This window comes from Sinocyclocheilus rhinocerous, unplaced genomic scaffold (genome assembly GCF_001515625.1).
Source record: "Sinocyclocheilus rhinocerous isolate Xijiao unplaced genomic scaffold, SAMN03320098_v1.1 scaffold1624, whole genome shotgun sequence".
Classification (NCBI taxonomy): Eukaryota; Metazoa; Chordata; class Actinopteri; order Cypriniformes; family Cyprinidae; genus Sinocyclocheilus; species Sinocyclocheilus rhinocerous.
In genome coordinates, this window is record NW_015639527.1 from 450,196 (window position 1) to 465,037 (window position 14,842).

Sequence of the window (14,842 nt, forward strand, 5' to 3'; positions counted from 1 at the left end):
TTTATTGATTGACAGCTCTCCTGTCCCCATGTTGAGAGAAATCAGAAGATGTTACTGTAGTTCAAAATAAATATGAATATGCATTAATTCATCTCACTCACACACAAAAAAAACACAGATTCAGTATTATGAATTATGAATTATTAAATGAATAAAAATAATGCAACTCGTAAATTTACTTTCCCTTCAGCCTGAGGCTTATTCATTTCACTTTTGGTGTGAAAAGGCTTTTATATTTGCCAAAAATATAACTTTTTTATTTTCAAATCAAACAAGCAAGCCCTGTCCAGATTTTAAAAGTAATGCAAAAGTAACGTAATGCATTACTTTCCATAAAAAGTAACTAAGTAATGCAATTAGTTACTTTTTTATGGAGTAACGCAATATTGTAATGCATTACTTTTAAAAGTAACTTTCCCCAACACTGTATATATATAAACGTACACACAACAATAATTCAAAACAAACATTAAGAAATAAAGAAATATAATAATAAATATATAAAGAAATAAATCAGTTTATTTTGATTATATACAATCAAAAGCTGATTTACAATTATGAAAAATTATAATATAATAATGGAAAATACATAAAACTAATTATTATTATTATTATGTTGTTGTTGTTATACACACACAGTAATAACTAGAATAATTAAATAATAATTAATAATTATAATAACTTAATTGTAAATTTGTTTCTGTCTGATTTATATCATTGGTGGTTTAACAGTATTAATAAAAGTGTATTTCTTATGTACGGCATTTATGCCTTTTGTGACTTTAGAATTCATAAGGACACATGTAATATTAGAGCTAAAGAAAAAGAAAAGCTAAATAAAGGTAAAAAACAACAACAACACAAGGACTGAATAAATACCCATGAGTTAAAGATGCTACGAATAAAGAGAAATCTGGGGAACACTTATCATGTTCAATAATAATAAGTGTTATATATTTTAGTCACCGTACAGAGAAATCAATCACTAACGCAAATAATAAATGTTTGGGGTTAGAAAAAGTGTAGTAACCTCCATTGGGAGTGTTTTTTTTTTTTTCCTGGCCGAGGGAGATACTCATCTCATATGACAGGCTAAGCAGGGAAATTAGACTTTGCGTTTGAATTATTGATTCTCTTTAGCACATGCTCGACCAACGCCAGCTCTCCAACTACCTTTGCAACACCACAAAAGAGGTTTACTACACAAGCAGCATTACAAAGAGAAAGTGCACATTGTGTTAAATAAAACACTATAGTCTTCTGATTTGGGGCATAATTCACTGCAACAGGGTCAAAATGAACTATTGTATGTTTTAAGAATTACAAAATGCACTTTACTTCACATGTTTGACAGGTACTTTCACATGCACTACTTAGGGCCTATAAGTAGTAATCTAATACTTAATTTACTATTCTAGAATGTCAATGTGACATTAATGGACACTTATTTAATGGACACATCTTTCAGCCACTCACAGATATTTACCGCCACCTGCTGGTCACATAACCGACCATGTGTTTCTGCAGGTTTTATGAAGGTCAATTTAAGAAGACCTTTTGAGACCTTTTTAAATTTAAATGTCTTGTATTAGCAACACTTCAAAGTTTCAAATAGAATTCCAACACATCTCCATTACTCCATTCATTCATATATATATATATATATATATATATAAAAAAAAGCTTATGGCTTGAATACCTCTGCTCCCAACAACTATAAATATGGAAATAACTTATTACACATTCTGATCACTCTGCAGAAAAAGTGTTTTTCATCAGTATTTTAGTCTTGCTTTCCAGTGCAAATGTCTAAAGAGAATATCAAGTCTTGTTTTGTGATAGATTTATTTTGGTCAATATGATGAGAGTTTATGATTAAAACAATTGTATTCCTCAATTGTATGTCGCTTTGGATAAAAGCATCTAAATGAATAAATGCAAATGCAAAGAATAAATATTCAATAGACTAATCAATCTTATTCAAGGGGAAGCAAGTTTGCATACCCCACTGATTTGTTCTTGTTTTAATCATAAACTCACTTAATTTTGTTCAATTTCTCAGTAAACAAATTGCAGTTCAAATTGCATCTCAAGTAAATGTAGCTTAATTTAATGATGTTTAGATATTTGTATTGAAAAACAGAACAAAAATACAGAGGATGATACTTGTTATTTATTTTTGCAGTGCATAGAATATTTAATGCCATGACTTAATGAATTTAAGACTTTTTTTAAGACCCACAGCAACCACGGTTGCAGCAAATTTATTAAAGATAAATTGAACATATATAATTAACGTTTTACTCTGAAAGGTCTTTATAAATAAAAACACCTAAAATGGACAAATTTAAAAACAAAGTAAATTTCAAAAACACTTCATTTTACTCCTGTTTATTTTTTTTGTCCTTCCAAACATGTAAACAAGACTGTGACCTGGAAACAATCATACATAAAGACACTGTGTGATCTGACAAATAAAAAACAAACATTGATAAACGGTTTATGAAAAACATTCTTTGAATGCTAGAATTAGAAATGCTGGAATGCTGGACAATATCAATATATACTCTTAAATATATATATATATATATATATACTTCTATATAGATAGACTTTATACTTAGATTCTTTAAGAGTTCTCATTAAGGATTCTTTTTTTCTGACAGTTCCTGCATTTGGATCTCGAGAGATTTAAATAAAGGCAGTTTGCTCCCGTTTACGCTCCCTGATAAAGACAATTACTGCAAAGGAGATTATTCGGCCCCTTTCGGAAACAGACTGTGCCTGACATACCACATAAATACTTTGAGTTCAAGTCTATATTTCAAAATCCTGGCTTTAAAGAGCATCATTGGCAAATGTAACCGCTACAGTGCATCCTTCTTGTTGAACTTTAACGAATAACCAATCGCAGTCTCTAAACATTCCACTAAAGATCCGGCGGAGAGAAAGTCCAGCTCCACCTCGATGAACTTAATGTAGATGTGTAATCCAGAGAGGACGCCCTCCTTGGCCTGGCCGGTGCAGTTGTCCTGCAGGAACCTGGTTACGGCCGAAGGCTCCCCTCGGCTGTAGTGTTTGCCTGAAGTCTGAAAGTGCTGGAACAGACACTGCTGTAGCGTCCTTTCCTCTGCAATGCCGAGGTAACAGTAAGTGACTTTGGATGATGTCCTCTTGTCCTTCTCCACGCTCTCGCAATGGTCCGTCTCCTCCTCTTCCTGTGAGGGGGAGGACTTGTCATCTGTACTAGACGAAGTATTGGACCTGCTCGTCTCCTCGTAGCCTATTGCATACAGGCCATATGTTTTTGGGATGCCCCCTGGCAGGAGGTACTGGGTGCCATTGCTGCACCCTGCCGCTCTCGTCTGTGCGATCGGGATCCAGTCCACTTCCATGTGCAGCTCCAAACAGCGAGCTTCACTAATAGTGATGTCTAGGAATTTATAATACACGTTTTTCCAGTTCATTTTCTGCACCTTGGTCATGATAACCCTGCCCTCGGCCTTCTCAGGGTTGAAGTATTCCCGCAGTCGTTTTCCCAGAGGGACCTGTGAGCTGATTTCTGCATAGTGGTAGCGAATCTCCTCTCTCCAGCGTGTGTTGTAGCCCACTCCGAAGATGGCCAGCTTATTGGACAGGTGGAGGCGGGAGAAGTCAGTCCATGTCTGGAAGTGCTCCCATTTGACCTCCACTGACTCCAGGATACGCATCACGTTCTCCATCACTTCCTGGCGTCTAAAGAAAGCACGAGGAGAGAAGGAAGTGAGTGGAAATTCTGTAATTAAAAGGACTGGGAAACAGGACACCGGTTCAAACTTACTGAGTGTGCTCAGATGGCTCCAGTCGTATCTGAAGAACTCTGGTTTTTGGAAGTTGGTTGTCTTCTGTGAAAGACAAGATTGCATTATTTGAGATTTTAGAAAATATGCACATGGCATTAGACTTCGAGTTGGGTCTGAAATGTGCAGAATTTTCATAGATTGTGGATGATAACTAGGCCCACACTGAATATGAATATAACAAATTTTAGCAGAAGATTGGAAATCTGTAGAATTCTGCCAATTATTAAAATACAATTATTCATAGCAAAAAAACTTAAAACAAAAGTTAAAAAAAAACATATTATACATATGCATAAATACATATATAATATTGATAAATACATACTATTGATTTAGGGTTGTACGTTTTTTTAATGTTTTTGAAAGTCTCCTATGCTGCATTTATTTGATAAAAAATACAGTAATATTGTGAAATATTATTATAATCATAACTGTTGATATTATTTTTTTTCCAAAGTAATTTATTTCTGCAATGACAAAGCTGAATTTTCATCTTCCATTACTTCAGTCTTCAGTGTAACATGATCCTTCAGAAATTATTCTAATATGCTGATTTGATGCTCAAGAAAAAAAAAATTTGAAAATAATTGTTTTATAACACCGTAAAATACTTTACTGTCATTTTGATCAATTTAATGTGTCTTTGCTGAATAAAAGTATTAAAAAAAATTAACCTCCTGAACAGTAGTGTAAAAGTTAAAAATATGTAACTAAATTATCTCTAAACTGTGGACTGGTGAGGTATGAACCTAAAATCTTTCAGATGCTTGCCAAAATGTTGCACCACTAGTGTACAACTCTCCTTTTTTAAAGAGGAGGAGGATACTACAATTATGACTTTAAACTGCACTGCAAAGAGATTATTGCATTCACCTGTTTCTATGTCTCCCTCATTGAAGGCAGCAGAAAGGTCCTGATTACACCAGTCTTCCTGAGAGTAGTCCTCCATCGTACTGCCGTCTGACTCCATCTCCTGGTAGAGCCCGCTGCTGTTGATCAGCACAGGCTGACAGCTTTGAGAATCCCAGCCGCCCTGCCCGAACACCTTCTCCAGCTGCTCGATGGAGTAACTGCTCTTCCTCTTCCCAATGCCGTGCTCTGGGGAAGGAACCTCGGTTTTGGGAATCTTCAGCGGCACTGATAGATCAGGAGAACGTTCGGCGTTACTGGGGGCCGCCATCTTGCCTCTGTTGCTAAGGGGAGGGGGCAGAGAGGAGGCGTGCGCACGCGCTCACTCCAAGCACGATTGACAGCTTCATAATATCGAGTTATCATTTTTGCAGCCAATGTCTATTAATATTATGCTACGTATTATAAATAATTATGTTATAAATAAACATATTACATACAAAATAATATATTATAGATAATTATTATTTAAAATGCAATGTTACCGTTTTGAATCATTATAATAGTATATTTAAATATAATAATAATGAAGTGCAATTGACAGCTTCATATTGACAGTTATCACTTTTAAAAAGTCTCTCTTATATTAATATTAGGCAAAATATTATAATTAATCATTTTATAAGCAATTATATTATATTACAATATTATATTTAAAATATTATAATAATTATTATGCAAAATAGTGCGTATACAAAATATTCCCACACTTGGACGCTTCACCGTTTGTATCACTCCGCTTAACCAAGTTCAAGCAGGTGCGGAGTGATAGACGATTTGCCTGGTGCAAAAAGCAGGTTTTAGTTGAAGTTGAAGCGTCGGAATTTCCTTCTGAAAACAGAAGCAATGCTGTGTGAATTTACCTTTTTTTATGTTTTTGAAGTTAAGACCTGTGTTTGTGAGTCGTTTCTCTCTCACTCATTAGCGGGAAATGGAAAACCTGGAGTGGATCTGGTGTCGAGGGATTCCGGAACGCTCCGTTTCCAAAAGGTTTCAGACAGGCTTTCAATCTGTGCCTTGCATGGCGGCCTACAGAACTGTAAGTTTACCAATATATACAAACTGCTTGTTTGTACAACCGCATATAAGCAATATCACAAGAACAAGAGTACTGTTCTAAAAGTCAACAAGGATGTCGTGTAAAAATGAGATATTATGTAAATAAAGAAATATAGGCTAGTTAGGCTATATAGGAACTAGGTAGTTCAGAATTACCATTTAATCAGTGTTACACTCCTGTTCTTATATGTATTTTGTACAAATGATAATTCTATATGTAAACATTATCGAATATGACTATTATTAATATGAGTATTTTATTAAAATATTTAAATTAATGATCCTTTTTTGAGATGGGTATTTTCCTCTGCAATACATGTGTATTTTCCACTACTCTACAAAGGAAAGTACCACTGCTGACCACTAGGCGGGGTTGCTCATCCTCGTTACATTCTGCTTTGTGTCTGATAGTTTGTTATTGTGGCAACAGACATGGTTGGCACATTTTACTTGCATGTGTTCTATCCCCAAGAAATAGGCCTACAACTAAATGGTTAATCATTGTCAAATTTGCATTCTGTCTGTGTTTCTCTAAAAATAATGCATATAATCATGCCCTTTTCTGGCTCTGTTATTTTATAGACATAATTTCTTAAATGCTTTGCATAAAATAACTGCTTTAGATGTTCCATTTTTCTTCTTTATTTTTTTCAGCATAATACCGATTGTCAGAGATGTAACCAGTTTTTGTTATTTAGTCAGCTGTCTGGCTGCCAAAAATGTGCATTGAAGAAGAATTTTGTTACAATCATTGCAACCCAGATATCTGCATGATATCATGTTTGTTTGAACCATGCTTCTTTAGTAATGTTGATTATTTAACAAAGCTGTCGAATTAATTATTTGTGTTGAAAAAAAAAATCTTGTCATTCTATAGGGAATCCAGCTTAAAGGCACAATATGTAATTTTCGCCGCTAGAGGGTGCGTATTCAAAATAAACAAATAGACAAAGGCCTAGTTTGATGACGGCACAACATATTAAAGCATCTTTGGTGTTTCCATGTTTTCTACAAAACAAAACCGGAAATCGAGGGGTTGTGACGTCATTGGCAGGCGACACAATGACACTATGGACACACTCCGTGTCACTAGTTAAAATTGCTTATTTCTCTGGATTTAAACATTCTTCGAAACATTTGGGATAATGTAAGTACACAAGTCAGCAAAATATATAACACTGTTCTAGTGGTTTTTGGATATTTTAATAAAAAAATCTTACATATTGTGCCTTTAACTGAGCTGCAGCTTCACAGCTGTTCACATGATTTAACAGAGAGTCTATTTAAGGTCAAAGGTTATGGCCCGTCCTAAGAATAGTGAACCGTCCTCACACCATTTTCTGTCTATATCTGGGTGTTTTCTGACAACTTCATTGTGTTTGATGTCTGCTAAAGGTTAGATGTAGAGTCAGGAGACAGTATAACCTTTAAAAAAACCAAAGATGACAGGCACCTACGTAGTTTATAAAAGTAACTGTAGATTAATGCAAACACTTTCATGACCATATGGCAATGGATCCTGAATCCTAAACTGTAGCCGCACACATGCTGATAAACACATCAATTTGTTTTTCATATAACTTTTATAGTACAAAAATATAATAATAGCTCAAATTTGCTATTATGTTACAAATTAGGAGCAAACCCATACAGATGATTCAGTTGTGTATGAATTTAGCCTAAGGTGTTCTTTTCTCATCCAGATGCGTTATAAAGAATCCCTCAACCATGATGAATATGAATAATAAAGAGCCACAACCCCATATTGAAAAAAATTACTTTGTACTACAACACTGGACATTATATTTGTGAATGCAAATCTAAAATGGGAATCTCTTAGCGTATTATACCCCACAGGCATGCTTTGCCATACCTTCAGCTTAATGAGGGAATGGATATGTTTGCTCATGATCAGAAGCATGGCCTTCTGATTAGACTCGCTCTAGAGGCATTTCTAAACGCCTTGCCGACATTAAGGGGAACACTTCTTAGTCAGATCACATAGTAACTCGCGTCTTCGTGAAATCAAGCCAGCACTTTTTTTTTATCATCAGCGAAGTCACGAAAGCCCTTTAAATGGCCGAATGTGAGAGAAATTCTAATGACCCTCTGAAACATTATGGGGCGGTGAGAAAGTGAAGATAATTACGATTATTATTTCATAATTTAGCATTTTAGCGAAGATGCTGGAAGCATTTAAGTGAATTTGTGTCGGAGAGATTGCTTTTAGGATTGGCCGTCAAAATTCCTTTGCATTTTATAAAGCCCAAAGTGCTTATTTGCATGTCTAATGGGCAGAGATATTTCTGTTTATCAAAAATACACACATGCATTCACAGTCAATTAGAGCGAATTGTGATTTATTTTATTTTTTTTGCGCATTTTGGAGATAAGGATATATTGATAAACCCTAAAAACCCAGAGCTTTTACTTGACATGAAAGGAGTTGATTCTGGATTCTGGAACGAAATGGAGATCCGAACTACAAATTCTGCCCGTGATATACTGATGGACGCTTTGCTGTCTTTTTGGTATGAGTGAGTCGTCAATGATGGGAGCTTTTTACACCCATCTTCAAATTCTGTTTCATCTCACTCGATTGGCTTTAGATCAGATCATTATCACGGTGGTGTGAATGATCATTAGATTCACTCAGCGGCGCGGCTGATTGCAGCACCTGCAGACTCCGGTTCAGAGAAAAAGCACATTTTGGTTTGAAGGCTTTCATTATCAGGCAGCCTTCTCTCTTTTCTCACCTAAAGCATCATGAAATCACACTGAAATACTAAAATATGTGCTTTTTCCCCTTCCATACACTTTGTGTAATACATGACATAAAATGGAGCCAAATCGTGTTTGTACCTTGAGAAATTATTGATGATTTTTTTTATTCTTCAAACTATATTTGATTCTTGATTCTATGATTGATTTTTTTGAGTTTTTAGATTTAAGATTTAAAGGTGATTAATATTTCCTATATAGTATATACTGTATATAGCATACATGTAAAGCATGATGATTGGCTTGTTAAACACTTGCTAATTGAAATCATAAAGAAAGAGAAATGTGTAATTGGTCTGATTAAATTGATAGTGTTATAAAGAAATTAATAGATTTTTTTTCTTTGCAGGTACATGGAATCGCTATGGAGTCAAAAAGTGGGTAGGATTTTGATGCCATCTCCAAAAGAGACACTGACTGTTCTTGGGGTTAACGGGTTGGTGAGTTGTCATGTTCAAGTTAACATGTCTGAAAGAGATATTTCTTGGTTCATTGTATTGATGAGTTGACTCAAACCACTTGGAGTGATTCAGTCGTGAACTAATACGTTTCCCGTACAACTAACTCACTGCTTAATCACCATAACGTAATTTGTCGAGAACTAGCTAGTAACTAGCCTCCCGAAACTGTAGTAACTTTGTTGCACATCCGTCATTCGAACCATGTTGGTTCAGCAAAATAGAATTTCCATTATACAAAGTTCTGTCATGAAACTCTAGATGGCACAGGCTGATAGCAATCAAATCAATACCTTAAAGGGGTCATATGATGCTGCTAAAAATAACATTATGTTGTGTATTTGGTGTGATGAAATGTGTTTATGCGGTTTAAGGTTCAAAAAACACATTATTTTCCACATACTGTACATTATTGTTTCTCCTCTATGCCCCGCCTTTCTGAAACACGTCGATTTTTACAAAGCTCATCGGTCTGAAAAAGCGAGGTGTGCTCTGATTGGCCAGCTATCCAGTGCGTTGTGATTGGCCGAATTCCTCAAGCGTGTGACGGAAATGTTACGTCCCTTACCATATTGTGATGCCTGCGGCAACCACATGTGACGACCCCGGACTGGACTCCGCTTCGTCCAATGTGAAAGACGATCCGGCGATCGACAGCGCGACGTTGAAGTATTTCCTCAGCGACCAGCACGGATCAGCTCCAGGCATGACGAAGTGATATCGTCCTCTTTTGGAAGGCCAAACAAACTAGTTTCGCTTTCACAACAAAGCACACAGCGTCTTCACGACATGGCGGCAGCCTTAACTTTTATAAAGAATATCTCTTTGGATTTGAGACTTTAGTCTTTGCAACTTTACAGATCTTCTTTATGCACCAAGAGCTTGTAACACTCCAAAGAGAAAGGAAAAATTGAAATCGCATCATATGACCCCTTTAAAAAAACCTTAAAGCAATCATCTAGTGATCACATTGTTATCTACACGGCACAGCTTATTGGTTTCTGTTGCATCAACAGCCAATGAGCTTGCTGCTCAACATTCAAATACTTGGCCAGCGTTTGCTGAAGCAGTTTACATTTCACTTTCAGAACCCCTCCACCTTCCCCAGCTCCACCTGTATAGATCTGCTACAGGTAAATTCACGTATGTTATATGTACAGGGTAAATTCATGTATGTTACATGTACACAGTGTTGGGAAGGTTACTTTTGAAATGTAATAGGTTACAGATTACAAGTTACCCTATTTAAAATGTGATAAGTAGTGTAACTAGTTCAATTACTTTATTAAAGTAAAGTAACTGATAACATTTGATTACTTTTTTACTTTTCTAAATTTCTAACGAATGTTTTCAACTGTTAATCATTTTGAAACATTTAAAGCAGGCAAGGTTAACCTTACAGTAGTACTCAACACTGATTACTGTCAGACTTTCAAAATCCTTCTTTACTTGAATTAAAATTATAATCACTTAATTTTAAAGAACAGCCACCACAAAGTCAGATGTTGGCACCTCTTTTTACTTTGAGATCGTTCTGAGGTTAAATACAGATTTAAAATAATAAGATATAGTTTAATAGTTATGATACTGTTTTTGAAATCAAATCTTTGCATAGCTATGACAGGAAACACTGGCATCTAACAATGCTCTGGAAAAAACAGTTAATCTTAAAAATAAAGCATATACACAAACCCAAATAGGAAATAAAACAGTTATCAAATAAGCATGATGTGTCCTATTCTGTGTCCTAAACTCCTGAAACATTGGTATCTCATATTTTAAAGCAGTCAATGCAATTTGGGAAAAATCAATCAAATCTGCATGTGTGTGTGTGTGAAAATATTCAGATGTAACCCCCTTTGTAATCCTTAACATGTTCATACGTAACTGTAATTTAATTACACATGTTTTCCCTCAGTAACAGATTACAGTTACATTTATTTTGTAATTAAATTATGTAATTCCATTACAGGTAACTAGTTACTCCCCAACACTGTATGTACAGCAGCGGTATGTCTTACATGTCTGTGGAAGTCTCTGTACTTGCTCTGCCACAGCAGAAGCAGCAGCGTAGCAGACCAAGTCCAAATACATTAACATTGCCATGTATATTACTGTGCTAATCTTTCAGAGAGTTGTCATGACATAAAATGACATTGTGCAGGTGGTAAAGTAATAACTTCTGTTAATTAGTTGGTTTAAAGATGTCAGATTATTGCTGTAAATAATTAACATAACATCTTAGGGCATTTTTGCATTTGTTCTTCAATGTTTGGCTTAATTTACAGACGTTTGATTAAAATACGGGTTCCCTTATGTCACACTCTGATTCGTAGTGCTAGAGCACATTCGTAATCCCAACTTTATGGTTTTGCTGACAATATTAGGCTTATTAAGGTTGTACATAGACAATATTAGATGCTAAGAAATCTTTAAAGACTAAAAGATTGTGAGCTTTTAAAAAGCATTTATTTGATATTTTTATATTATGTTTATTAAAAAACAGTTCAGAGCTGTAGTTGTGACTGCATAACTTTGTGACGCTGTTTGCAAAAGTTCATTGGAACTATGTTTTTGGGAAACACTGAATAGCTGAACCATTTTGCTAACAATGGAACTTATCATATAACAATGCTTCTGGGAAATTCAGAGAGCGGTTTTGTGCATCACTTCAAATGTTTCATTGAAAAGATTTGACTCAAAATAATGATTTATATACAAATCATTACATGCAAAAAGCCATTTTCTTTACAGTTTTTTTAAATTATAGTTGTCTGTCCATATTAGACCATTTTAACATTGAAAGAATTATAGTTATATGTTATAAATTTTCCACTTAATATACAGTGTTTACAAACCTTTTGATTTATGTAAATAGGTAATCATTCGCTACCTTGAGTGGAAAACCACTCCGACAACTTGACCGTGCCAAATGAATACCTAAACAGACAAATGAAAATGACACCACATGCCAGAGAGATTCATATGGGCAGCATCCTTTAGTTCATTATGTTATTCCGTCATCTCAAATTCTCCTGCATGTCTTCAAACAAAAGCCTCTCATGCCCATCAGACAGATAAAGACGAGGTCTCTTACGCAGCCACCCGCTGTCCCAATGAGAATTTACCACAGCACCTCTCACAGATGGGACCTGACCCCATGGGAGCGCCGTAGCCGTGGCTAACCCCCCTCCGGCGGCGAGACCCAGGTGTCTCCCCTCAGTCAGACGCCAAGGTAATTCAGCGGCGACTCCAAAACACAAGTGCTCCCTCATCAGCAGGCCCTCACCGGAGAGCAACTTTACATTAAAGACTTGTCTCATTAGAGCGCAGCGGACACGGCCAAGGCTAATGAGAGAGGCTGTGATGACGGCAGGCTCTGATATTCAAGTGCAATAACAGACCATGGTCAGGGCCAAAGCCATGTCACGCCTGGGTGACGGTGAATGGGAACGGCGCAGTGATGTTGGCATTGACGGCATCCAAGTTCAAGGCTCAGCAAGATTGTATTGGTATTGGCTGTCTCGGTGCGTGTCGAGGGAGTTGCTGTTTACAGAAGGAGTCTTGTAATGAGCCGGGTCAGGGACAGATATCAACGTTTCTGAGTCGAGTTTGAGCATGATAGCATGTTGGTAAACATTCAATCAGATCATTTGAGATTCAGCTTACTGTTGTTCAGTGTTTAGTGCAGGGGTCTCCAAACACGGTCCTGGAGGGACAGTGTGCTGCAGAGTTCAGCTCCAACCCTAATTAAACACACCTGAACCAGCTAATCAAGGTCTTACTAGGCATTCTAGAAACTTCCAGGCAGGTGTGTTGAGGCAAGGAGCTAAAATCTGCAGGATACCGGCTCTCCAGGACTGAGTTTGGAGAGCCCTGGTTTAGTGGATTATGGAGTTTTTTTCCCAGATGATTTTAAGTGTAATTATCAGAGTGCTTTGTATTTTTTTTTCTTTTTTGTGTCATTCGATTTGTTAAGAGTATTTCACATCCTCGTTTTGCAAGGCAAACCCTTTTTCTGTACAGATATGTCGGGTTTAATATGAATTAGTGAATTTCCACAGAAAAAAAATGTTCATTGGCAATAGTGTAGTGATGTATGAAACAGAGTTCACACACAGAAGTCACTTTCTGTTGGTCAACGTGGCGAATTTGTATGACCAACTTGAGTAAAAATTAAGTCTGCAAGCTTTGTGGTTGGTTATTTGAGTCTTAGAGTAGAAAATATTTTGAGACGAGCCCAAATGTACGTCTACGTTTTGTAAAACAAAAATTTTTTTCTGTACAAATATGTCAGGTTCAGGTCACAATAGCGAAATTTTGCAAAAAAAAAAGTCATATTTTGTTGGTCAGTGTGGCAAATTCACATGAATTGCCCTTCCTTGAAATTCCCATTTTCAAAGATTTCTATTGAAAATACTGGATTCCACCTGCAAAATTTCACCATACAAAGGTAAATAAGACAGTGTCTCTAACTCTTCAGATAAAATTGCATGGTTACATTTTGTGACCAACTTGGACACTAATGAAATCTGTAAGGGGAATATTTGGCCTCTTGCAAAACTCCTATTTGCACAGATTCCTATTGTGGACAGCATCTTTAACTCTTTAGATACAATTGACATTGTTCAATTTTGTTGTAGAAGTCTTATTTGCAGACATCAAAGTATAATGTTTTTTTGAAAACCATTATCATTTAAATATTAAACCTCTGTGCTTAACTAATCATGTACTGCTTGTGCATGACATGAATGCTACATCAAAACTTTGTGGCAATGTTGAGGGGATTTGTACTTTCCTAAGCATTTAGACTCGCTGATTTCAACCTGGCAACTGATAAAAATTGGCAAAATGCCCCACTGGCTTACATGGAGGGACCCAAGCCATGCTTAGAGATTTGTTTGTGGGCTTTTTGACTTGGGCTAGTAAGCAATCACCTAGCAACTACTAAGAACGCAATAACAACCACCTAGAAACCATATGAAACCACTCAGATCACTCTATAGCAACCACATAGCAACACAGCTCATATCATCCTAGCATGGCTTTACATTGTTTTTTTTCATGCTCACATTTTCTTCATAAGAAAATGTTATGGGGCTGCAGGATTCTAATATTGTGTTGGACAACTGGGAGCCTCAGAGAACCACTGTGGTAGTCCCATTGTAAACACTATGCTATGTTGCTATGTTGTTCTTATGTCTGTGCTGGAATCACAAGCATAACACAAAAGTAGACAAATAAAATCAACTTTCATCTGCACTTTAAACAGATTTTCAGATGGCTTTGTGGTGTTAAAGTGTTGTGTGAGTGGTCAGGGATGGCCGCTGTTGCCCTCATTATCCTGTTATCCCCTCACCTCAGTGGACCTCTTCATTTGCAAATAAAATAAGATTGAGTGAAAACTGAGGAGAAAATCACTTCATTTCCATTGATTTTTCTATGACCAGCACTTCAAAAGCTTGAGGATTTACAAGGCAGCCTTTCATGCACAAGTAGTCTCATAAAAGCAAATTAAGGACCCTAAAGCAAACGAAAACATTTTTTTATTTGTTTTGGAGGTTTTGAAGCCCAAATGAGCACTTAGTGAAGCATATCCATTTTTTTTCTCAGATTAATTATTTTTCACCACCATCTCTCTTTGATGCACAATCAGTGCTGATAACTTTCAGTCAGAATGAATAACTGTGAAGGGAGACTCAATAAAGGCATCAAGATCGCGATGAGTTTGATAAATGAGTTGATTGAGTAGTCTACTCTGGTTTGTATTGATGTAGTTGGTGAGTGATGAAC

General features: G+C 36.2%; 1 protein-coding gene across 1 annotated transcript; it reads right to left on the reverse strand.

Moving 5' to 3' along the window:
• Positions 1–2,655: 2,655 nt before the first annotated feature.
• Positions 2,656–5,022, reverse strand: LOC107751406 (myb/SANT-like DNA-binding domain-containing protein 2). The gene is made up of 3 exons (XM_016567134.1): positions 4,716–5,022; positions 3,821–3,884; positions 2,656–3,735 (listed from the first exon to the last, which is right to left on the reverse strand). The coding sequence occupies exons 1-3, from the start codon at positions 5,020–5,022 to the stop codon at positions 2,868–2,870; spliced, it is 1,239 nt and encodes a 412-aa protein (XP_016422620.1). The 3' UTR covers positions 2,656–2,867.
• Positions 5,023–14,842: the final 9,820 nt, after the last annotated feature.

What these genes read in the sequence shown, in the direction of transcription:
- LOC107751406 (XM_016567134.1), bottom strand. Translation starts at nt 5,022, where the DNA reads ATGGCGGCCCCCAGTAACGCCGAACGTTCTCCTGATCTATCAGTGCCG. An exon ending in TGAGGGAGACATAGAAACAG is followed by an intron (nt 3,885 to 4,715) that starts GTGAATGCAATA and finishes TGTCTTTCACAG; the next exon opens with AAGACAACCAACTTCCAAAA. An exon ending in GAGCCATCTGAGCACACTCA is followed by an intron (nt 3,736 to 3,820) that starts GTAAGTTTGAAC and finishes TGCTTTCTTTAG; the next exon opens with ACGCCAGGAAGTGATGGAGA.